This window comes from Grammomys surdaster, unplaced genomic scaffold, assembly GCF_004785775.1.
Source record: "Grammomys surdaster isolate TR1022 unplaced genomic scaffold, NIH_TR_1.0 128, whole genome shotgun sequence".
Taxonomy (NCBI): Eukaryota; Metazoa; Chordata; class Mammalia; order Rodentia; family Muridae; genus Grammomys; species Grammomys surdaster.
Genome location: NW_021604586.1, coordinates 3,534,300 through 3,559,181, shown reverse-complemented (window position 1 = coordinate 3,559,181; position 24,882 = coordinate 3,534,300). Strand labels below are relative to the sequence as shown.

At 52.0% G+C, this 24,882-nt stretch overlaps 3 protein-coding genes across 3 annotated transcripts in view; 1 reads left to right on the top strand and 2 right to left on the bottom strand.

Annotated features, from left to right (window-relative positions):
• Nucleotides 1–1,818, bottom strand: part of Adad2 (adenosine deaminase domain containing 2) — a 4,223-nt gene extending 2,405 nt beyond the window's left edge. Inside the window, exons 1-2 of the mRNA XM_028753849.1 lie at nt 1,408–1,818; nt 308–448 (exon numbers count right to left, since the gene is read on the bottom strand). Coding sequence (XP_028609682.1) covers nt 308–448; nt 1,408–1,759 — 493 coding nt within the window. The 5' untranslated portion in view covers nt 1,760–1,818. The remainder of the gene's footprint in view (nt 1–307; nt 449–1,407) is intronic.
• A 6,687-nt stretch (nt 1,819–8,505) lies between these two features.
• On the top strand, nt 8,506–15,320 carry Taf1c (TATA-box binding protein associated factor, RNA polymerase I subunit C). Its single transcript, XM_028753603.1, has 15 exons — nt 8,506–8,609; nt 9,416–9,569; nt 10,336–10,417; nt 10,527–10,624; nt 10,696–10,785; nt 10,875–10,948; nt 11,446–11,684; nt 11,792–11,908; nt 12,037–12,154; nt 12,243–12,314; nt 12,466–12,601; nt 12,691–12,828; nt 13,279–13,453; nt 13,563–13,700; nt 13,780–15,320. The coding sequence occupies exons 2-15, from the start codon at nt 9,432–9,434 to the stop codon at nt 14,682–14,684; spliced, it is 2,520 nt and encodes an 839-aa protein (XP_028609436.1). The 5' UTR covers nt 8,506–8,609; nt 9,416–9,431; the 3' UTR covers nt 14,685–15,320.
• An 87-nt stretch (nt 15,321–15,407) lies between these two features.
• The window catches only part of Dnaaf1 (dynein axonemal assembly factor 1), a 20,759-nt gene continuing 11,284 nt past the window's right edge, over nt 15,408–24,882 (bottom strand). The window contains exons 6-12 of the mRNA XM_028753612.1: nt 24,578–24,699; nt 22,380–22,537; nt 21,358–21,612; nt 18,609–18,697; nt 17,546–17,605; nt 16,425–16,818; nt 15,408–15,713 (exon numbers count right to left, since the gene is read on the bottom strand). Coding sequence (XP_028609445.1) covers nt 15,619–15,713; nt 16,425–16,818; nt 17,546–17,605; nt 18,609–18,697; nt 21,358–21,612; nt 22,380–22,537; nt 24,578–24,699 — 1,173 coding nt within the window. The 3' untranslated portion in view covers nt 15,408–15,618. The remainder of the gene's footprint in view (nt 15,714–16,424; nt 16,819–17,545; nt 17,606–18,608; nt 18,698–21,357; nt 21,613–22,379; nt 22,538–24,577; nt 24,700–24,882) is intronic.

Sequence of the window (24,882 nt, the reverse complement as noted above, 5' to 3'; positions counted from 1 at the left end):
ATATACACCACCATAACACACACACCAAATATACCACAGACATATATATAACATACACTTATACATACACACTACAACACACACCACAGACATCACACATATACAACATACACATCACAATAACACACACACATACACACAGCACACAAACATACCACACACATATAACACATACATATATAACATATACACAGCACACACCAAATCTATCACATATAACAGACACATATACAACATACACTTATACATACACACTACAACACACATAGCCGTGCATACATACACACCACATTCATCCCTTGGCTACCTGGTCTTTCCAGCTGCTTCTGGATGTACTGAAGGGCAGACAGCGCTGCCTGCTGTTTGGCTTCCAGCTTGCTGCTCCCTGTTCCTGCAGGACAGACCCACCCGTCCAGTTCTGCACACACAGAGAAGGAGGAGCCAGGACCTGGGGAAGAGAACTTGAGAAGGAGGAGTCTCCTGGCCTTCAGCCCAGGCTGGACCACTTCTAGTAGAGGTTATCAACCCTAGTCTCCTCCCCCCACTTGACACCTAAGCAACAGGTGTCAGCCAGATCAACAAAGAGGTTCTGGCACACTAAGTCAGGACCCTACAGACAGCGAGTCGAGTGTGGTTTTCCACGCTTCCCTGTTGTCAACCTGGCTTTCACAGAGCCTCTGGGACAAGCATGAATGACAGGAAAGACAGGCTTTGGCGGAGGTAGGGTAGCACCTAGAGGAAGTTCTCCCACCCGATAAGGGACAGCTTTCTACCTGCCACCAGACACCAGCCTTTTCTTTTTCTTCTCCAGGGACTCTCCTTTTAAAAGATCTTTCTGTTCAATGCTGTCATCTCAGGTGTAACAGCCCAGGAGCAGGTTAAAAAAAAAAAAATTCCAGAACTGGGTCACCTGATCCAAGGCTAAGAACACACGTAAGTTTCCAGTAGGTGTGTGTGCAGCCCTTTGGGAAGGGAGCCCACAGTGGCACCCACCATGAGCTCAGATGAACACGTTATCAAACTCACTCTGCAAGCAAGGTACAACCTCTGGCAGAGACACCTGTGTCTATACCCAGCAGGGGCGGCAGGTGGAGATGTTGGCTTAGCTACAGCCTTGTGGGCACCTGACTGTTCACCTTGTTCCTTTGTGGATGGAGTTTACTTGGGGAATCTCCTGCTCATCATGGCCAGTTCAACAGGCCATTGGGGAAACCTGACCTTACAGCATTAATCAGTGGCTCCCTCATCTTCCAATACAGAGAACAAAATAGACAGACACAGAGAAAACAGACACACACAGATAGTTGGACACCCAACACACACACACACACAGCCCAGAAAGACAGACAGTGGGGACACGGACGGACACACACACACACCCCTACCTGCTCCTGCCTCAGGCCTCACCTGCAGTCTGGTCCTCCAGGAAGGTGAGGGAGACACCCAGGTTAGCCATGCACTGGGTGAGCAGGGCCACGGCTTGGGCTGGGGGTGGGTCCTTGGGCAGCAGGCTGAGTCCCTGGAGGGCCATGGGTAAGTCACCCGCAGGCCCCGGGCGCAGGACTGAGCCCCCCAGGGCCTTACAGGCTTCCCCATCTGCCTCCTGCGCCCTAGCCACCCCAGGCTCAGCAGTCCCAGGAGCCCCATCCCCAGCCTCCGTGGGCTCCTGCCCTCCTGAGGGCCTCCAGGGCCCGGGGCTGATCTGTAGCGACGCTGCCAATCGAGGTTTCCTGCGCCCACCCTCGTCCACACTCGTCATGGCTGCACCGGATCTCGCTCCAGCTCTCTTTTTATAGGAGCACGTGCGTGGCACACAGCTAACTACGAACTCCGCCTTTTCCTAGAGATGGCCAATGACAAACCGCGGCGCTGTGACGGATGCTGCGACCAGCCAATGAGGAAGCCTGTCTCGCAGCCTTGGGGCTTGGACGCAGAGCGTGGGTTCTACCCGCCACCCGCCAACTGTACAGCGCGAGGGCAGTTTTCATGAAGGCTCGTGGCATCGGCCTCTACCCTAACCTTGACTCCTGGGAGCGGAAGGCTAAGGATTTGGAGGATTTCCGCCCAGACCACAGCCCATCCTGGCTCCCTTACCTAAACCGAGGTCCCTTGCTTCAGACCCGCCATTGGGTCTTCCAAGCCAAACCCAAGTGCAAGCTAGCCCCAGATTAGTTCTTGCCCATCTTCCCTTCCCAGAAAGGACTTTCATTTGGATTTAAAAATACCACAAGATGACAGTTATTTAAAGTGAATGGGGTAGGGGTGGCAAGATGGCTCAGCAGGTATTTTCCTCTAAGCCCAGGGACCTGAGTTCAATTCCCAGGACCCACATGTTAAATACAGAGACTCAATCGCCAGAGGTTTATTGTGATCTCTGCATAGCTGCTGTGACATGCTACCTCACAGACACATGACTATTATTTTAAATGAGGGGACTAAAGTGAAGGGGAGATAGAAAAAAAAAACTAAGATCAAGACGCAGGTGCCATCAATTTACATAATATCAGCTCTGGAAGGTGATGCCAAACTTTTTTATAACTGTGTAAATATTTGCTGTCACTTCAGCCCTGCACGTTTTATTGAGTGTGGAGTATATATTACTACACCACACTGCAGCTTATTCAGAGCAAGCCAGGAGGACCTGGAATTGACCTCGCTGTGCAGAAATAACTGTCTTATAAGGGTGATGGAAGATACTGGTGTGATAAACAAAACAATGGTCTTCCAAAGATGTCCATGGACCATAGACTCCACAGCGGAGGAATATATGGTGGTATTTAACAAGGGGAATCGAAGCTTCTAGTCAACTGGGTATTTCTATTTTATTTTATTTTATTTTATTTTATTTTATTTTATTTTATTTTATTTTATTTTATTTTGGAGTTTTAGGGTTTTGTTTTGTTTTGTTGAAACGGGGTTTCTCTGTGTAGCCCTGGCTGTTCTGGAACTTGCTCAGTAGACCAGGCTGACCTTCAACTCAGAAATCTGCCTGCCTCTGTCTTCCAAGTGTTGGGATTAAGGATTTTTAAAAAATGTATCTTGGATTATCCATCCAGTCAGGCACAGTACATAACCATAACCATCCTGATTGGAAGAGAAGCGGAGATAGATTCAAGTAGCCGTTGTTAGCTTGAAGATGAAGAAAGACACGTGCTAAAGGATGCAGGAAGCTTCCAGAAGCTAGAAAAGGCAAAACACAGTTGTTTCTCCTTCTCCAGAAGACTCTGCTCATAACTGCGATTTTGGCTCTGTGGGTCTGTGTTGGACCTCTAACCTCTAGAACTGTAAAAGATTGTACTGTGTAAGATTTTTGCTAACTTTTCTCAGTGGGGTTGGGGTCATGGGACAGGAGATGGGGGGAGTGACTTACTTGAAGATCCTCTGAGTACTGGGATCAGTAGGAGATTTGAGAGTTTGAGGCCCTGTCTCAAAATGAATAGTCTCCAGTGGTTTTGCATATGCATACCCTTAAGCTAATTTTAAAAAGATATGTAGCTCCAATTATTAATCCCAAAGTTATTGGTGAGATCTCCTTTTTTATTATGTTATAAACGTCCTTTTAAATTGCTTTCACCTTAACTGAAGGGGATGCTGTGTTAGGTCATTGCGTTTATGAAGAATGCGCCCTCAGATGACCTCGTTGGCAGAGCCAGTCCTCAGAGGCGAACCAGTCTGCTAAGCCAGACTCACATCTTGTGAGGAGAAGCCTGACTTCATTTTTCAATTTGAATAAATGTGCTGACAGGGGCCTGAGAGAACACTCATCTCGTTCTCTCCTTCGCTGACTCGATGTTTTAAGGAGCGCTGTTTAGGACAGTTGGGTGTCATGCCAGACAGAAGCTCTGCCTTCATCTTTCAAATTCTGTTTCTAAGTTTGAGAACTAAGGAAGGTGTGACCTAACCAATTAATCAACGTGTCCATGACATGGGACAACAGGGCTGGTGCAGCTTTTTTCTTTTCTTTCTTTTCCCTTTTCTTTCTTCTTTTTTTCTCTTTATTTCTTTCTCTTTTTTTGGAGAAAGCTTTTTTTTTTTTTTTGAGACAGGGTTTCTCTGTGTAGCCCTGGCTGTCCTGGAACTCACTCTGTAGACCAGGCTAGCCTCGAACTCTTGAACTCAGAAATCTGCCTGCCTCTGCCTCCCTCCCAAGTGCTGGGATTAAAGGCGTGCGCCATCACCGCCCGGCTTGGAGAAAGCTTTTGTAAAACTGTAACTGTTGGGGTCTGAAGATTGCCACACAAACCATACCTACACCAACCAACCTCAGTTAAGCACGAGTAGTTTATCGAACGCACATCATAATACGGGGCATCCAGGACTACAAGAAGGAAAAAGCTAATTGTGGCACTGGGATCAGTAGGAGATTTGAGAATTTGAGGGCAGGCTTTTTATGTGAGAAATCAGGCTTAAAAGTTTAAAGGGCAAAGAGGAGAGTAGTTGGCTTACTAGGCAAAGCATTATCAGCTAACCTTTAAGCTGATCAGTCCTTCGTAAGGTAAAGGGGTTGGGTGGGGGGGGCGTGGGGATGGTTGGTGGTGGATGGGTGAATTTCAGAACATTGAGATAACAGAGCATGAGTATTATAATCACTTTTTTTTTTGGCTTATTAGTAGCATTGTTCAGTGTCAGCCACAAAAACCACAGCAAGCTCATAGGTATTGCAGGAAGGGCTGCCCAGTGGTCAGCTCTGACTCAAGATATTTTAGACATAACAGTTCATATTGACCTTTGATTGGATGGGTCCTACGGAAAGCTTTGTGGAATTTCTTAAGATTAGCAAACCTCATACCGTACATTCAGAACATTACAGAACGAAACAGGGGTAGGTGGCCAGCATGTCCTTGAGCCACGTCACTTCTCTGTGTCAGTGACCAGCAGGCATGGTACAGCAACAGTATGAAAGAGCTGGCAGGCGTGGAACAAAATGGCTACGGCTATTCTGGGGAGAGGGAAGGTCAGATCATACCAATAACATACCTACAGAAAACAACCTGGACTCTTCACCCTGGACATGCCCTTGGGTTGTAGAATATGAGTTCTCTGGACAGGGCATGGCCATTGCCATCTTGAAAAGAGATGCTTCCTAGATCAAGTCTGTGAAAGTGCCCCCAATGGAAGGAAGGCGTGGGGAGGGTCATTAGGCCCTTGCCTAAAATTATAGCTGCTCCCTCCCACCCTTACCCGACGGCACACGACCCTGCCTGGCTTCGGATGCTCTCAGCAGATGCTGGAGTGTGTATAGCAGGCAAAGGGGCAACTTAAGGAGGGGGACTTCTATCTGTGCTCCCATGCTGCAATGGGGCTTTGGGGTTGGTGTCACTGTTTGGAGGATCACCCACCCTTCCGTAAGTAACTCCGATGAACTCCTCGGTTCCCTGAGCCAGATCTGAATGGGATCCTTTCTTTGGGCTTCCACTTGCCTCCTTTACTGAGGTGAATAGGTACAAACTCTTGGGGGATGGCACACAACACCACGTGAGCAGCACTCAAGGAGGAAGCAGACCCGTCATCCCTCAAAGCCCTTCCTCAGTCTCCTATCCTTTCTTAATGAAGCTAGCTTACTTTCGGGGCCTCCTGCAGGGCATCTACTGTCTCCTGGCACCCCCCTATTTGGCACCTACTCTAGGGTAGCACTCCAGGAGAGAAAACAGTGACTGTGAAAGGGAAGATGGAGGGAGGTCATCTGACCCCGGGTACCTTCCAAACACAAACTGTATAGCTGGGAGCTGACAATCTGCAAATTGATTTTAAAAAAACAAAAACAAAACCAAAAACAAACAAACAAAAAAAATCAGGGCCCCATTTATTCCACTCTGGCTTCCAACTTGCTATGTAGCCAAGGACGACCTTGAACTACTGGTTCTTCTGTCTCTTCTGCAGAGGGCTGGGATTACAGATGTGGGCCACCCCTGGCTTGTATGTTGCTCGAAATGGAATCCGGGGCTTTGTGTGTGCTGAACCAACTCTCCACAGCCCTGGCTCCTTACAGATTCTTTGTTCCTTTGTTTTTGTTTAGATACAAGGTTTCTTTGCGCAGTTCTGACTATCCTGGAACTCAATCTGTAGTCAAGGTTGGTCTCGAACTGGGAGATCTGCCTGCCTCTGTCTCCCGAGTGCTGGGATTAAAGAATTGTACCACAAAATTGATCCTTTAAAACTGTGTTTCTCCTTATCAGGCCTATGGGCCAGTCTTATCCCAGAGCAAACTTTTTGTTTTGTTTTGTTTTTGAGACAGAGTTTCTCTTTGTAACAGCCCTGGCTGTCCCAGAACTTGCTCTGTAGACCAGGCTGGCAGCGAACTCACAGAGCTCTGCCTGCTTCTGTGTCTCCTGAGAGTGGAATTAAAGGTGAGTGTTACCACACCCAGCTGCTCAGCAAACTGTTTTAACATACCTCTAGGTGGCCCTGATGTACACTTTAAGATATCAAGATACAGGAATAACGGTACCATTTCTGACTGGACGGTGGTGCTGAAGCCACAAGCAGGGGATTCCTCTATCACCCAGCAATGGGAAGGATGTTGACTCAAACATAGCCCTCATCTCACAGAGAAAGCAGCTGTCAGCCAGGCATGGGGGTACATACCTTTAATGCCATTATTGGGAGGCAGCCGCAGGCAGATCTCTGAGTTCTAAGCCAACCTGCTCTACAGAGCAAACTCCAGGACAGCCAGGGATACACAGAGAAACCCTGTCTCAAAAAATCAAAATAATAGTAATAATAACATAATAAAATAAAGCTTACCCTTGAGCCAAACACAACATGAATGAGCATGTCCCCATATGATAGTTAGTTTTGGTGATCAACTGAATATCTGGAATTAACTGGGATGCAAACTTCTGGGCACATCTGTGAGGGATTTTCTTTCTTTTTTTTTTTTGGTTTTTCGAGACAGGGTTTCTCTGTGTAGCCCTGGCTGTCCTGGAACTCACTCTGTAGACCAGGCTGGCCTCGAACTCAGAAATCCGCCTGCCTCTGCCTCCCAAGTGCTGGGATTAAAGGCATGTGCCATCACCGCCCGGCTTGTGAGGGATTTTCTTAATCAAATTATTTGAAGAAGGAAGAGCCACCCAAAATCTGGGCCACACCTTCCGGTGACAGCCCAGATAAAGTGGAAAAAAAAAAAAGACTTTTACCTGCTTGCCCTCACCCTCACTGGCAAAACCATGTATTTTATGGCATCGCTGAGGCTTTCCTTTCCCAGCATTCAAACCAACTTCTTTGGGATTCCAACATAGACTGAAGGTCAGCAGCTCTCCAGGAATGGTCCAGGACTACAGCACCAGATCTGAACTGCCGAGACAGCCAGCTGTCAGCTACGCCAGCATAGCTGACTGAGTTCCTTGGATCGGCGGAGGGCTGAGGGCGAGAGAAAGAAAGACAAGGAGTCATCTGGTAAAGAACCAAATGCTGTATTTTCAACTGTGTAGCTCCCTTTTATACTCCCCATAAAACAGGAATACAAACAGGAACAGGTATAAAAACAGGAACAAGGATCAAAACAGGAACAAGGAGACACACTCGGCAGCCTACCACCTAAGTTTGGATTTCTCCTTGAGCAGTCTTCTCATGGAAACACATAGAGACGGGGGAGCGGGCACAACAGCACAGGTGCAGAGGATGGGGACTCACAGCCAGCCTCATGGACAGAACAGTACCAAATTCTCCTTGCCTTTTCCGTCATAAGACAGCTATCATTGGGCTACCCAGATCACAGCCTGTAAGCCAGTCTAATAAAATCGCCTCTATTCTGTATTCATTCCATCAGTTCTGTTCCTTTAGAGATCCCTTATTCATAGACTCAGGAACGCAGATTCGGCTCTCCCTGAATAACCTGCTCCACCTTGGAGACCGATTTGTGAAGTTTCGATAATTACAGAACAAAGGAAAGTCATAACCCAAAGAAGTCTTCTAACACATTGGTGGAAATGTCATGTCATGTGCATAGGTTGCGGTGAAGCTGGAGAATATGCTCCTCGTCTCAATATTCTATCTGAAGACATTCTTAGCCTCCTGGTGTGTAGAAGCAGAGCCACAGACCCTAAGTTTCATGCGATAGTGACGGGACCAAGGCAACTTACAGGCAGCGGCTAGGACCCGCTGCATATGAGTTTGACCATATCCCCCCAAACTTGCAGGTGCACACACAAGAAATATTAGCTTGCGAACGACAAACTAATAGTCCTTCCCAGCCCCTGTAAAAGCCTTGCATGCACCCAGAGGTGTCTGTGAAGCGGATCCTAGGACTTGTGGACAATAAATACAGTGCGTGGCTCATCGGAGGTCCTCAGCTATCCTTGAGAGGATCAATTCAAGCTTCACAACTTTCATGAGATAGGAAGTTAATGAGGCTGACGCAGGATCGCAGGATCGTCTAACACCGGGAAGATAGGACAGCTCAGGCACCATAACCCGACCTGTTTGCAGTCTGTTCTGTAGGTGGCGCTGGAGGACGCAGTGAGGTGAGCTGGAGGCGGGACTTCCTGTCTCTCGGGAGCACTTCCGGCCTGGTCCGGAAAACAGTTTAGTCTTGGTTGTAGATGCTCCAGTAGTTGTGGGTGGCGGAGTTGAGCGGCGACACTCCGGTTCACTTGTGGCCCCGGGATCAGGTGAGACTGTTGCCGGGAACCGGTAGGGCCCGGGTGCGGGATGCTGAGAGCACGTGGCAGGCCACGTGGCTAGAGACACAGGCCGATTCCAGCGCTGAGGCTTGTCCTAGATGCCACGAGGGAGGGCGGTCCCGGAACGCTTGTTCCAGGTTCCCACACACCGGTCTTCGGTTCAGACTCTAAATTGAGAGCCTTTACGCCTTGTCCAGCAGGTGCTAGTGCTCAGCCGGTGCTCTTGTTGCGGTTGTTAGATTTAATCTTACTAAAACCGGGGGCTGATTGACAGTTACTGCTTCTAGAGAGTTCCTACTTTGTATTCAGTCCACGGGCATTTTCGGAGAAGCCTGTATTTGGCGGTGAGAAAGCAGGAATAGTACGTAGCCCTTGTCCACAGAGGGGTGGAAGAAAGTCTGCCTGCCACTGTCACGCGCTGCGCGTTGACGAACGCTCAGCCCTCACCAGCATCCCACTTGGTCCTTTACTCTCTCCCCTTTGTTTATTCTGCGGGTTGCTTATCTCTTTGGTAGTCTACCTGCCTCGGGGCTTTTTGCGCTCCCGGGTCCTTCTCCCCCGCTCCTCTTTGAAGATTAGTGCAGAGCCATCTCCCTGGCTGCCCTCAGGGAGCCCTCCCCTTTGATTGGGAGTGAGCAGTTCTCCTGCAGTCCTGCTGACGCTCTGGCATTAGGGATAGTCTGGTCTTTATCTGCTGTCTTGTAGTGGTCTCCCCTGAGGGCACTGTGCTCTCCCTGGGAAGCCTGGTGCACTGTTCAGACTCCTAATGAAGGCGTGTGTCTGTGTTACCTTAGATACATTCTCTCCGGGATGGACTTCCCCAGCGCGCTGCGTCCTTCTTTGTTTATGGCTGGTCCCCTTGGCATGACTGATGGCCCTGACCTGTCCTTCATGTGCAGCTGGAGAGATGCGCTGACCCTGCCAGGGTCCCGGCCACAGAACTGCAAGGTGAGGATGGAAATAGGGCCCTTTCCTTGGTCTCCTCCTCCTCCTCACTCACTTATCGGAGGAAATAGGTCCAGGCAGATGGAGCTGCGCACGGGCCACCCTGCTATCCAGGCCGAGTTTCTCAACAGAGGCTGTGGCTCCTCTTGCCTCCCTCTCCCCAGGTTCAGATGTTTATTAGCCGGTGTCTCTGTGTCAGGGTCCTTACGGGCCCAGGAACCCAGCGTGAAGTCAGGCAACCCCACCTAAGGGACTGCCAGTTATGGTGGGACACCGTCACCAACGGGCAGACCCTGTGTAGTGCGGCTTTGGCTCTCCTGGATCAATGGAATGGCAGGGGAAGGGATTTCTGCTCTTCGGAGGGCCAGCTTCAGCTGCCTTGTATTGAGTGCATAGAGGAGATCGGGTCAAAGAGAGGGTGTTGGGGGAGGGGAGTTCTTGGTCCTTGGGACAAGGGAGCCCACTGAATGGCAGTGGCTGAGGATGTTGGAGCTCACTGGGTTCTGGGCGGGACAGTCAAGATATAGGTGCTTCCTTTGAAAGCCCCCGTGAATGGAGTTTAGGATACAGACTCTGGAGTTGGCAGCCTGGGTTCAAGTTCATGCCTGTTCTTTGTTGACTCTGTCACCTAGGGCAACCAAGTGATGGCAGCCTCATGCTTTGGGTTCTGTGTTAGCAAAGTGAACAGCTTTTCACACTTGTCATGAGGAGTGAGTTAGTCATTGGCAGGGAGTGCACACCCGCCATGTTATTGCACCCCTCTCCTTAGGACCCGACATTGTCCTTTGCCAAGAAACTGCTGTGGGAGCCGTCAACACCAGGACCCCTCCCCCTGGTGCCTCCTGGTCCTGGTAAGTCTCTCTCTTTCTGGCCACCCTCCAAGGACCTCATCCATCACACAGAGGGGTATCCTGTCCCCATTCCTTCTCAGGTTCTTCTCTGACCCCCTTCTCCCCTTAGATCCCTGGGATCCTGGTGTGACAGCTCAGGACTTCCTTTTCCGGGGAGGTCACTGCTACCAGTACCAGTCTCAAGTTGTGCTGGATGTCACTGAGCAGGTAACTGGTCCCTGGGTGGGACTGTTTCTCCCAGCCTGTGGTATGCTGATTCACACAGCCTTTCCCCACAGCTCAGCCGCTTCCTGTGGGACCATGGGGATATAGCCTTCGCACCCCTAGGGAAGCTCATGCTGGAGAACTTCAGATTGGAGGGGAACCGGGTAAGGAGCCGCCGCTAGCCGGGTGGATGGTCAGCCAGCCACCTCCCTGGTGAGACCCGAGGTAAGAACCTGACAGGCCTTCCCTGCAGGGCTACTCCAAAAAGATGACCATAGTGAGTGTGAAGAGGCTGCTTCAGGACCTCGGTGGACACCAGCCCTGGGGGCAAGTACTCAGTGAGAAAGCAGTCGTGGACAGGCCTATGGTGGGGTGTGGGAGGAACTGGGACACAGGTTTTCATCATAGTGGCTTTTCCAGCCCCACACAGTCATGAGCCATGAGTTCACAAAATCCCCTGCTCCAAGCAGCGTAAGGGAAAAGCAGAGCGGTCACTGGTAAGCCGTAGGCATGGCTACATCCAGGTGTTCAGAATGTTGACAGGGCGCTCTCCTCACCCACTTCCATCCCTCTGTCTGATTTAACTCAAGCAGCAACAGATGGCTTCTTGTTCCAAGGGAAAAGTCAGTATCCGAACTACCACAAATCCTACAAGAGACTTTGGTTGCCCTAACTGGGGACATCTGTGAGCCACTTGCTAGGAGACACGGAAATATTCAGGGTTTGGGGTCCAAGTACAGTGTAGGATGTGTTCTAGGCAGCTAAGGAGGTTCTCTGTGTGTCCTGCACTGTCCCAGTGCTATCCTCTGCTGCTCTGTCCCTAGGTGTCCCTGGGCTTCCCTCAGCCGCCGGCTGCGGCGCTTCTCCATCCTTGGGGGTCCTGTCCTGAGCAAGTCAGTGTCGTTACTCTTGGGGAGGCTGTTGCATGAAGAGCTGGCCATGCGGTGGGAGCAGTTGCTGATGGATGAGGCCTTCACCGGGGGCGCCTTGGGCTGGCTGCCTGGAAAGACAGCACGGGCCGGACAGCTGGTCTACCCTAGTGGAGGTGCCTTGGACAAGCTGTGTATCCTTTCTCATTTGGTGGGGATCCTGATGGCATCCACAGAGTGGGCCAGGGGAAGAGTGAGCCAGGCGACCAGAGTCCACCCCAATCCTTAACCGGGGGCTCAGATTTCCAGGTCGTCAGTGTGAACTCAGGTGGCAACCCCCGGGTCCTTGAGGACCCTGGGCACATCCAGCTTCGGGGACCTGTACGGCAGGTGGTGACCAGCACTGTCCAGGGAGAAAGTAAGATTTCTTTCCTCCCTCCCTCCCTCCCTCCCTCCTTCCCTCCCTCCCTCCCTCTTCCTTGTCCAACTAGCTACCATCACCCCACTACACACACCCCGCAAGCCTGACATGTCTGTCCTTCCCAGCGCTTCTGGCCATCCGCTCTGACTACCACTGTGCCATGTGGAAGATTGATAAGCAGGGGCCCCCAGCACCCCTGCAGGTGCTGCAGGTGGAGAAGGGGGCCACTGGTATTAGCCTCAGGTAAAGGATGTGGGCTTCCCGGCGTGGACAGGGGTCTGGGAAAAGGGCCGAGTTGCTGGATGATAACCCAGCACCCTGTGCCCTATAGCCCTCACCTGTCAGGAGAGCTGGCCATCTGTAGCCGTTCTGGAGCCGTGTGTCTGTGGACCCCACAAGATGGGTAACTCCCCTGTGCCCTAAAACCTTCCACTCCAAAGCAGAACCATGGCCTTCTGCTCCATGGCCCTAGTCTTCCTTCTAGCCCAGCCCCTCAACACCCTTGTGCCACAACCCCACCAGGCCCACACTCATGGCCTGCCTTCCTCCTCAAGGCTACAGCCGGTCTACAAGGACTCTGAGACGCTTGCCTTCCGTGATCCGTCTCCCTGGCGCTGGGCAGACTTCACTGCCCACCCCCGGGTGCTGACTGTGGGGGACCGCACGGGTGTGAAAATGGTTGACATTCAGGTATTGGTTGTGAGGGTGAGGAGAAGCATTAAGCAGGAGGCCCAACTCCAGCCTGAAGCCTCAGGCTGAGCATGCTGTACTTTCTCCAGGGCCCGCCGGGCTGTGGGCTGCTGCTTTTCCGTGCCGGAGCAGAGGCTGCCTGCCAGAAGGGAGAGCGGGTGCTGCTTGCCCAGTACCTTGGGCAGCCGGGGCCCACCTCCACGTCTCTGCATCTCATCTGCACCCAGGTGAGCGGCATCCTTCTCCTTGGTCTCTGCTTCAGACTTCACCGGAGTCAGAGCTTCTGCCAGCAGGCCTGGTGCATGGCCACAGGATAATGGGTCCCCATGCATGTGACCTCACTATAGGCAGTCAGACTGAGTCAGCTGCAAACCTAGATCAGGACCTGGGAGGGGGTAGAGGTTGACTCTGGCTCGGGGCCCCAGTTGACACAAGGGAGTGTAGGGATGGATGTCAGAGACTTCTAATGAGAACCCCTCTGCCTGCCCAGACAGGTGCTACTGCCTGCCCAGAAAATACATGTTTTAGGTTGGGCAGGCCAAGTTGAGAGACTTGATGGCTGACGGGAGTGCCGTCCTCTGGGTGTGGGGCACCTCCTGCAGGCTGTGTAGCCTGGAGAGGGTTGTTGGAAGGTTGGTACCAGGCGTCCACCATGCTCACTCTCCCTTCTTCCTCAGTTCTCGATCTACCTGATGGATGAGCGCCTCCCCCTGGTACCAATGCTTAAGTGGGACCATGGCCTGCCATCTGCACCCCTGCTTGCCCGCCTGCTACCCCCAGCTAGCCCTGGCTATCCATGGCCCCTGCTACTAGGGGGCCAGGGTGGACAGCTTCGGCTGTTTCATATAGCAGGTCAGCAGGCGGGGCGGGGTGGGAGTGGAGGATAAGGGGGTCAAGTGGGGACTCATGGAGACATGCTAGTGTTGGGACTGGTATGCCTAGCTCTCTGTCCTTTCTCCAGGAGATGGGACTTCCATGCCCCAGCTGGCAGGGCCTCCTCAGTCTCTGCCCTCCATCACCGACTCTCTCTCTGCCTTTCCCCTGCTGGAACCCAAGAGGCAGCAGCAGCTGCAGGACCGTCTGGAGGCACCGGTCATAGGTTCGCTGGGCAGAAGGGGCTTGGGGGCTGCTGTAGGAGGTGCTGCCAGGCTCTGCAGCTCTTCTCCTTTCTTGTCTAGGTCTGGCCGCTGCCCCACCCTGTGCCTCTGCCCCGGGACTGTTGCTCTTCCAGCTCACAGCAGCTGGGGACGTCTTCTATCAGCACCTACGCCTCCATCAAGCCTCCAGCCTTAGAGAGCCACCTGACTGTCCAGCATCCAGGGCGACAGCACCTCCAGTCGACCAGGCATCCACACCCTCTTGGACCTCTCAGGCCAGTGCTCGTTGCGGCCGCTGGCTGGAGGCCCTGATGGAGTTGTCCCCCACTTGTCCAGTGTGGGCTGCCCCCACCTTCTCCCACCGCCGTTTTCTGGGACACATGGAGCGGCAGAAGAGCCAAGAGACACTGTCACAGAAACTCCAAGCAGCCATGACCAAGGGGCAGCTCCTGCAGCCTAGGGACCTGAGTACACTCCCCAGGGCAGAGCCACCCCCTGCACCTCAGTGCAGCCAGCAGGATGAGCTCACTGACCGCTTGGCAGAAGCCTGGGAAGGTCGGGCAGCTGCCTGGTGGAGAAGACATCAAGGTCAGACCTCGGTGCCCCAGACACAGTCCAAGCGGCCCAAGCGCCGGACTCAGCTGTCTAGCACCTTCTCCTCGTTCACAAGCTACGTGGACTCCCCAGATGCCAGCATCGCCCCTTGTAGCCAAGACCTCTCTACCTCAGAGTCCTGTCCTCAGCCACCCAGGACTCCACCCTCCCAGGAGTTGACACAGGAGCTGTGGGCCCAAGGTGTGCAGCGTGAACGTCGACACACCCTCCGGGACTACATGGCCAAGCTGCCACTTGAGAGGGCCCCTCCAGGACCTGTGGCTACACCACCCTCCCAGGCCTCTAGCCTCCAGACCATGTCTTTCAGGCAGCAGACACCTGTCCTGTCTGGCTCTCAGCCTCCCCGAAAGAAGCCACGAATGGGCTTCTGAGTAGGAGAACTGTGTCTGGGAGCCTAGCCTTCATCCTGGAGCACTGCACTGACCTTAGCCACTACAGAGCAGAGCCTCTACCTCGCACAGAACAGTGTGCCCATGGGAGCTTGAGCAGCTCAGAGCCAGGCGGAAGCAACAGGGAACAAGTCGGGGTCCTGTATTTGATGGTAGGTTATGCCCGAGAGCTGGCTGCAGGGGCCACATCAGCATCGCGAATGCTGGGACCCTGCAGTCCTCAGTCCCCCTAGTCTCCTCCCTTCTCCCACTGCCATTCTCTGGGCCACATGGAGCTGCAGAAAGCCAGGAGACCATGCCACAAAAGCTCCATGCAGCCATGGCAAAGAGCCAGCTCCTATAGCCTGGGATCTGGGTACACTCTCCAGGGTAGAGCCACCCCCTGCACCTCAGTGCAGCAAGGTTGCTAGAAAGTAGGGCCACTGTGTCAGGCTCCTCCTGTCCTCGAAGGCAGCTCAGCCCGAGTGCCTCCTGAGGTGGCACAGTGTGGGTCAGCTGTTGAGTTGTTTGTGCCACAGTCCACTTAGGTTCAATAGGCGGTGACACTTTGACTCTGGGACTGAATAAACCTGTCCACTGGCCATGAGCTGGATGGTCACGTGGGCAGAGCAGATGGTATCTGGTGTGTAAAGCCCACTCCCTCTGCCTTGGGGACACATACTGAATGCAGTGGGGTGGGGTTTCTGACTGGCAGCCCAGGAACGGTGCTGACCATGTGGGTCTTAAAGTCTTTATGTTCTCGTGGGGTCTGTAACCAGGGGAAACCGCTGTGTTGGGTACAAGGCACACTGGTGTAGCTACCCAGCACCTGCCATGCAGGGTGGGGTGTCAGAGCACACCAGCAGTGGTACACAGGAAAGGGTGCCCTGCATCCTCTGTGCCACTGCTAGCCTAACAGTGTAGACTGCCTTGGGATTCAGTCCAAGCCAAATTCAATGTCTTCCAGGCCCACCCCGGTGCTGGGCTCCTCCAGGTCCTGCGAGGGCCATGCTTCATTCTCAGCGCCATCTCCTGAAGAGTGGGAGAGAATAAGTCAGCACTTGGACTGGGCCAGACCAACACAGACTCCTTATATAACACTAAGACCCACGCTGTCAGCGTGGTACAGCTGCCAGTTAGGTCCTCCTCTGACGAGATAAAAAACCCACCCCACTGTAGTGTGTGTGTGTTTTCCCTTGTGCAAGGGGAACATGGGGAACACAAGCCACCCCAAAAGCAAGTACTCACCGAAAATGCACACCCAACCCTCGTGGTACTCTTCTGTTTGTGCTAGCTCCCCAGACAGCCTGTGCCTGCACACAGCAGGTGTGTGGTTGAAAGCTGCCATACCTCCACTGACTAGCCACGCCTCCACTGACTAGCACCAATGCTTTTGTCACTCAGACCTAATGGCTGTGGTCCCCTCCTCCAGAGCCTCTAGCCTGGAACCATAGGGCCAGGTTGACACACTACAGCCAGATCTAGGAAAAGGCAGAAACCCCCACCTGCTCCTCACTTCCTGAGGTTCGACCAGCTGGACGGCCCCTCCCTACATAGCCACTTTTTGTTTTTTGTTTTTTTGAGACAGAGTTTCTCTGTGTAGCCCTGGCTGTCCTGGAACTCACTCTGTAGACCAGGCTGGCCTCAAACTCAGAAATCTGTCTGCCTCTGCCTCTCAAGTGCTGGGATTAAAGGTGTGAGCCACCACTCCCCGGCTCCTACATAGCCTCTTAAGAGTGTTACCTAGCAGAGTGGCTTCAGGCAGCTGGCTGTCTCCATCTTCACTAGACTGGGCAAGTACAGGGTCACTTGCACAGGTTTGAGGTGGCAGTGACTGGTGTGACTCTCTTTCTGCCAGTTGATCCTCTTCGAGCTCCTGGATGAGGGGGCGTGAAGATGCTGTGCCGGAGTCTTGACCTTGGGTTTCTAAGTCCTTGGTTGCTGTTGACGTACATATGTCTGCAAAAGGCACTGTAGCTGCTGTTGAGAGGTCCTTGGAGACCGCAAATATGTGTAAGAGGGCATCTGTGTTGCCTGTGGGAGTGCCCTCCAACATGGAGAAGGACAGCTCATCCAGCTCCAGGTCACTGTCATCACTCAAGCTGGAAATGTCCTGGATTTTCGGGATGCCTGTTTCCTGGTGAGAGAACGTGAACTGTGTCTGTTTTTCCAGTGGTCACAATACAGGAAAGCACATGCGGGGCAGGGAGGAAGCAGCCTGCTACAGGGCCTCAGGAGGAACCCCTCAGCCAGCAGATTCTCCATGCTTCACTTGCCACATACATCCTACCAATGCTGGGTTCTAGCCTCTGCTACATCCCAACAACATCTGGGATCTAGCCTCTGCCACACCCTAAAGCCCAGCAACTTTTGAGATTTTGATTCTGGACAACCTTGGTCTCCACAGGGTCATGGCCAGTGTGCTTATTTAGGGGTATAAGGCCTCATGAAGAGGTCCCCTCCAGAGCCTCTGGGGACAGGTCTGACAGTTGCTTGCTGGCTCCTGGTTATGCCCAGGGAGCAGAGTCAGGTGCCTCCCCGTGTGCTCCCCCTTCCCTCTGTCTGGCTTTCATAGATGAGTTTGGGAGGCAGGAATGGGAACACAGAATAAGGTGAATGTGTCCAGTTCAGTTCCTGCAGCCACCAGTAGAGCTTGCAGCAGAAAGCCCAAGTCGCTGAAATAAGCCCTCAGAAGGACTAGTGAGCAGCTGTTTCTCAGAAGGGCACTTCACTTTCAGGAGAGAGAAGTGGCTTCTAAGGGAAAGGCACAGTGGTGCACTCCTGTAAGCCCAGTACTGGAGACAGGCAGGTGAGAGCTGCCACAGGTTGCAGCCATTCTGGGCTTTAGGGAAGGAGATGCTGACCTTCATCTGATCTTCTGCGGACACATCCGTACCATCAGCATCTTCCAAGTCAGGCAGGTCCTGAAAGAGTCAGTGACTACATTGTCATCCAGAGACACCGTGGAAGAAAATATCAGGCGACAAGGGAACTGTCACCAAGGTCCCTCAGCAGCTCCCACCCACCAGACCTCAGCATGCTCAAAGCCACACTGGCACTTCAGGTGTGGGTAATAGAAGAGGGTTTGCAGGCTAGGCACAGTGAGATTGTCACAGCCTCTTCATCTTCACTCTGTTCTGTCACCGGGAACCTGAACTCAAAAGTGCCTGTTACACATTAGTCTGTACCTCCTGAAAATGAGAAAATCATGCCACTATTTCAAAGATGTGTGGTCTTGGGCAAGTTGCTTAATCTCTGCTTCTCCCGTTCCTACTCCGTAATATCGGAATGATAATACTGGCTATCTAAGAACACTCAGTTCATACCATGGCTCAAGCAAGGCAGCCTCAGACTCCACTACATCTTCACTGTGCCCTGGATGGCCAGTTCTCACCTCAAAGCTTAGGCTTGGGGCAGGCCGAGTGAGCCCCAGCTCACCTGGTTTGTGTGCCTCTCGAACTATTGTTCCACTGAGTTGCAGGTCGTCTTGGGACAATGTGACAGTGTGTGATTTCTCACACCTTACATGCAGGAAATACATTGTATTGTCATCCAAATGGGAGGAGCTGTAACCCAACATTTGCTGGAGGGACCCTGGACAGTCTCACCATGGTGAACCAGCAGGAAGCAGAGTGGAGAGCAGCCAATGAGGTGGCCAGAACCACCTTCCAGACTGTGGGTGTTAAACCCAGCAGACTCCAGTGATACAATGTGACTCTAGGCCTGGCCACAGAACTGCTTTGCACTGTAATGTCCCTGGAACCTCTAGTGTGGCTTTTACAGCCCAGGTGAGGTAAATGGACCAGTCTGAGTCTCAGCAGGGTGACTGGGTTAGCCTTGTTGGCTGTGATATCCCTGCTCCCTGGGGGACTCCTCAGTGGGGACCACAAAGGTACCACACCCCCCAGCTCGAAGCCCCCTGCTCACATTGATGAAAAGCCTCTTGGTCTCCAGGGCAATGGCCTCTGTGTCTTCAGTCCTGGCCCCATCAGTAGCTGCCACTGGAAATGTGGACTCTGAGGAAGAGCAGTGAGAAGTTACTGGCCCAGCACTGGTTTCAGATACAAAGGTTAGGGTGACAAGCTAGCGGTTTTGGTGGAGGGACAGACCTAGAAGGAAAGGAAAGACCAGAAGCAGTTGGCCCTGTTGTGACACGAGGTGAGTCTAGAGACTGCAGAAGTGGCCGATCTCAGAGTAGACAGCCTGACTGCCCAGCAAGAAAGGGATGTGCTCAGGACAAGTGCTGGTTCCAAAGCCCGGAGAGACAGCCCTGCTGGAGGCCTCATTGCAAGCTTGCACTGCCTGTCCACCATGTGCATGGTCACCTGCTCTCCAGGGTCAGGGCCTGTGACAGCTAACACAGTAAGGCTGCCTGGATGGGGAGAAGCATTATGAGCCCTCCTCTGCCAAGTTCCTAAGCCTTGAACCTGTGTGATCTGTCCACTCACACTCCCACCTCAGCTGGGCACGTGGAGCAGTGGCTGAGCCAGGAAGTCCATCTTGACCTGCAGATCCATTTGTGACTTTTCTATCGGAGGTGGTGAGACAGCCCCACATGCTGAACCTGGGAGCCCTGTACCTTCAGATCCCAGCCACAGAGCATCCACGTGTGGAAAGCCATAGGACAAGCAAGACTTGCTGAACAGACATGTTCCCAGAAGCTCAAAACAGGCAGACTAAGGGTCTGTCAATTCACCTTCCACGTGCCCTGAGCTAGAGACAGCAACCCTTCCCTATTGTAGAAGCTTCAACCAAAGCAAAGCATGTGCCCAGACAGACATTCTGGTACAACCAAAGCAAGGCATGTGCCCAGACAGACATTCTGGTACAGAACTCTGTCAAGGCCAGAAGAACCACAGCATACCTAATGAACATGCATAGCAGGGCACCAAAAGCAGGTTTCTCTTGGTGGCTGTGGCTCTCCAGTACCCACCTCATGCCCTCTCTCTCCATTTCTGTTCTGTTTTGTCTTGTTTTGAGATGATTTCCTCTGTGTAGCCCTGGCTGACCTGAAACTCACTCTGTAGACCAGGCTGGCCTAGAACTCAGAGATCCACCTGCCTCTGCCTTCCAAGTACTGGGATTAAAGGTGTGCATCACCAACATTGCTGCTACGGCCATGGTCACGGCTGCCCCTGCCCCCCCCCAGCCTGGGATACCTGATCTCCCTGCCTCACTCTCCTCTCTAGACTGTTCTTGCATGCCTCCTGCTGCACTCTGTCCTGTATTTTAAGCCTGGGATACCTGAGTCCCCACACAGGAGCCACTAACCCTAAGGTCCTGGGAACAGCCAGAAGTACTCCTGCCCCGACTCCCGCCAAGCCTGTAAAGAACTTGGCTATTCAGAGCTTTGTGAAGGTCTTGCAGAGCAAAGACAGGTGGCTGTTCTTAGTTCAAACCTTTGGCATTTGGCAGTGTGGACTCGAGACTGAAATCGGGTGCAGCTGGGTGGGTCGCTGAGGCTCTGCCCTGCCCCCCTTCTCTTGCACGGCAAGTCCTGCAGCCCTGGCACCCAATCTTTTACAGGTCCCTTAGTGAGAACAGCACTTCCAGACTTCTAGCAGCAGGACCTATTTTCTGGGCCAGACCTCATACCCTGTCAAGTTGGGGCTCTGAAAGTTATGTCCATGGTGCTGTGGACACAAAACATTCCATGCCAGCTCCTGTGTCATCTTGGGTTACCTATCAGTTACCACAGCCTAGAGTCATCTGAGAGGGAAGCCTACAGTGAAGGATTGTCTCATCAGATGGGTCTGGGGGCATGCCTCTGAGGGACTGTCTTGATTCCTAGTTGGTATAGGCGGATCCAGCCCACACTGCAAAGCACCATTCCATGGGCAAATGGCCCTGAAATATATAAGAAAACTAGTTGAGCATGCACCAGAGACCGAGCCAGCAAGCAACGTTCCTCTATTTCCTGCTTGAGTTCCTGCCCTGGCATCCTCAGGGATGACTATGACTTGGAAGTGTAAGCTGGGTTAAACCCCTTCCCTCCCTATTTGATTATGGTAAGAGTATCTTATCACAGCAACAGAAAGCAGACTAGAACAGGGGCTCCTTCCAGGACCTGGGGCTTATGGATAAAGCCGGGTTGGCTGGCCAGAGAATTCCAGAGATCTACCTGTCTCTGTCTCTGCAGTTCTACATTTTTAATGAGTCTGCCATTTATAATGAAAGTGGCCTCCCTGGGCTGTGAGCCAGTCCTGAGTGCTTGTTTGATAGCACCATTCTTTTTGTGCAGCAAGGTGTGTGTGTATGTGTGTATTGGTCAGAACACTTGGCTGGGACAGCCTCCATCTAAAACCCAATAGAAAACATCACTGCTCCTTCTGATTCAGAATGGCCCACTGGCATAAGTCATATCGTCTGCCAATAGCTTTCCCTGGTGCTTCTATCATTTCATCTGGTTTTAATGTGATATATTTCCAAAGGTGCACTCTTCTCCCTTGGAAATAAGATTTCCTATGGACTTTATCTTCTAGAAAGAGAACCATAGCAGTGGTCTCAGAGTCTGAACCATAACTTTGTTCAGGGTCAGGAGCTATAGCTGTGTGCAGCAGGGTCAGGGGTCATAGCTGTGTGCAGCAGGGTCAGGGGTCATAGCTGTGTGCAGCAGGGTCAGGGGTCATAGCTGTGCAGGGTCAGGGGCTGTCTTATTTGCTCTCAACTGCCTTACCTTCAGGGGTAACCACCACAGGTGTCTGGGTGTGAGGCTGGCTCCCAGACAAGTCTGGAGCTCCCACTGTCCCAGTCACCACCCCCACAGGCAGCTCTGCTCCTCCTGGCTTTTCTGGAAACAGTTCATCTTTGGCTTCAAAGCTCTCCTTCACAAACAACTCCATCTTCTTCTGGGTGTCCACCATGGGTGGATTTTCCTGAGCCTCTGGGCTGGTGGGGACACTCTCCTCGCTGTCCGGCAGGAGTGTCTCCCCTAGAGAAAGAAAGTCCAGAGTTGAAGCTGGAGCCCTGCCTGACGCTGGGCCGGTATAAGGATAAGTTGATGGGAAGGTAGTCTTTCTGATAAAGATCATTTTGAGTGTGCCCCCAGGGTCACACAGGCTGACAGCTGCTGACAAGCCCTTGTCTCAGGAAGGACCCAGGAATTTGTGAAAGGCCCCAACCCTGCCCACCATGTCTGTGCCCACTACACACATACATAGTGATCATAAAATTAAAAAATCATCCCATGAATTTCAGCTTGGGGTTACGACAGAGTTTTCAACATGTTTTGAAGGAGTCCTAAACATGTCTCTGTCCTCTTGTCAGTCAGAGCCCTCAGCCCCACAACTGTGAGACTCCAGGAAAACCTGACTGTAATGCCCTTCGTGGGAGCCAGAAGAGGGTGTCAGATTTCCTGGACTACAGCTACTGATGCTTAGGAGCTGCCCTGAGGGTGCTGGGAATCAAACCAGGGTCCTCTGGAAGAACAGCCAGTGCTCTTAACTGCTGAGCCATCTCTGCAGGCCCCAGGGTTTAATTCTTTATGTAAAACCTGAATACATCCATTCCGTTAGCATGCATATCAGCTTTCCTTGTTAAATGAGAGAACTGGAGGCCCACCAAAGAATCGTTCTGACACTAACTTCTCTCTGATCCATCTGCAGTAAGTGTCTGACCTGTATGTTTCCTAGACCACTCAGCAGGGGCATGTGGAAAGGGTCACACTCTGCAGCATGTGTAGCTGCGGTCTGGGCGTACCTCTGTCTCTTGCCTTCTTCCGTTCCTCAGCCCGCCGCTTGATCATGGCCAAGGCTTCCAGGCTGTCGGTTATCTTCTTGTGTTCCCTGTTCTCCCACTGGCGACGCTCTTCCTTCTCGGCGGCATACCCTCCTCGGGCCCATGCCTCTGCACACGCCCTAGGTAAGAGCAAAGGACAGAACTGGGGGCTGGGTGTGGGCATGTCTGTCCACACCTGAGCAGGAACAGTGTCATGAGTTTGAGGCCAGCTGCGGCTAAATAATGAGTTCCAGGAAGTGTGAGACCCCGGGAGGCAGGAAGTGGGTGGGAGACATAGGAGGAGGATACAGGGCTGAATTAACTCTTTTACTTAAAGATGTATTTATATTTCATTTTATGTGTATGTATGCATACCATAAGGATGCAGGTGACATCAGAATCCAGAAGAGGGCTCCTCCTGGAGCTGGAGTTAGAGGTAGTTAGTTATAAGCTGTGTTGGGAATCCAACCAGAGTGGTTTGCAAAAACAGCAAATGTTCTCAACCTCTGAGCCATGGAAAATTATAAACATGTGCTGTCTTTGGTCTTGTGCCTGTCTGTACATGTGTGTGCAGATGTACATGTATGAATGTGCGCATGGAGGCCGGGGTGTGACCTTGGGTGTCTTTCCTCTTGAGGCACCATTTACCTTGTTTCTGAGGCAGGGTCTCCTCTACCTGAAGCCCCCTGAGTAGGCTGGGCTGGTTGGCCAGCGCCTTCCAGGAACACTGTCTCCACCTTTCCAGAGCTGGGATGGCAGGCACCTGCCACAGTGCCAGCTTCTCGTGTGGGTTCTGGGGCCAAGTTTTCATGCTTATGAGGGAAGCACTTTACTGAGCCATCTCCTCAGCCCCTGAACTCACTCACTTCTTCACATTCAATAAGCTGGAGATGGATCAGTGGTCAAGAGTGCTTGCTGCTCTTGTAGAGGATGAGAATTCAGATCCCAGCGCCCAAATTGGGTGGCTCCCAATTGCCTGTAACTCCAGCTCCAGGGAATCTCATGCCCTCTTCTAGCCTCACCAGGTGCACATACAGACAGACACAGACACAGACACACACACACACACACACACACACACACACATCAAATAAATCTTTAAAAAAATGTTGGAGTTCACTTACTAATCTTAGGTCAACTTTGGCCCATCAGTTTTAACAAGTGTCCCCAAGGATGCAAGATGTTCATACTGGGAAACTGCTTTCCCTCCATCCAAACCTGCTTTTTTCGAAAAGTACACTATTGTTTTAAATGAGCAGAGGCACAAAGCCAGCATTTCCCAAAGAACAGGTGACAATGGCCAGTGCATAAGGAAAACCTGCCTTTCAAGAGCCCCCAGGGAGGTGCCCATGACAAGCATGACAAGCCTGCACTTGGCATCCCACAGCATGAGTAGAAATGTGACGTTGGCAAGGACTCAGAAAACTCAGGTCCTCTCACAATGCTGAAAAGAAAGCAAGACAGCAAGGCTGTGGTGGCTCCTCAGAGGCCCAGCATGAAGCTGTCACCTGACCCATCACTTCTAATCCTGTCTATCTACCCAAGGGGAGCAAGCCACGCCCATGCAGGAATGTGCACCCAAATGCTCCCAGAAGCATTATTCACAAGATTAAAAAAAAAAAAAAAAAAAAAAAACGAAGACAAGAGCCTCAGCAGGGAAAGATGGCTACTCCTGAGCCCAATGACTGAGTTCAGTGTTCAGGCCCCAGGACCAATGTAGTGCAAGCTGACCTCTTGGGTGAGCAGGTGTGCCATCACACACACACACAAACACACACACACACACACACACACACACACACACACACACACAGTAATTGTAAAAATGTAAAGATTTGGAGGTGGAGAGATGGCTCAGCAGTTAAGAGCACTGACTGTTCTTCAGAGGTCCTGAGTTCAATTCCCAGCAACCACATGGTGACTCACAACCATCTGTGATGGGATCTGATGCCCTCTTCTGTTGTGTCTGAGGACAGCTACAATGTATTGGTGTATATAAAATTTTTTTTAAAAAAAGGAAAGGTTCTGTGGGTAAGCGCTCCTGTTCCTGAGTGGGCAGTGATGGTGCCATTGATGGGGTCCAGAGGGTATTTACTGATGTGTGAAAATGCTCAAAAATCAGAAAACTTGAAAATCTAACTACAAGCATTGAAATACACATGACCCAGGTCCTTTCTTACCTGTCCTTGGGGAAAACCGGCCTATCGTCCAGATAAGTCAAATGCTTCAGACGAACAGTGACTGTCCTGCGGTAGTTAGGGATTTGTTTGGTCACTGGGTTTCCCATCAGGTTCAGCACACGCTACAAAGTAACATGCAGGGCCAAACTGGTTATCAAAGCCAGACAACAGGGCCTGTGGGTAAAGCACTTGCCACCAAGGTTGACGACCTGAGTTCAGTCCCCAGAATTGACGTGGTAGAAGAAGAGAACCAACTCCTGAACATTGTCCTCTCACCTCTACATGCATTTCCTGCCCAACATATC

Excerpts from the sequence above, each read along its gene's own strand:
- Taf1c (XM_028753603.1), top strand. The coding sequence starts at position 9,432 with ATGGACTTCCCCAGCGCGCTGCGTCCTTCTTTGTTTATGGCTGGTCCC. Across the intron at positions 10,786-10,874 it reads TCAGATTGGAGGGGAACCGG|GGCTACTCCAAAAAGATGAC; the intron begins GTAAGGAGCCGC and ends CCTTCCCTGCAG. Across the intron at positions 12,602-12,690 it reads TGAAAATGGTTGACATTCAG|GGCCCGCCGGGCTGTGGGCT; the intron begins GTATTGGTTGTG and ends TACTTTCTCCAG.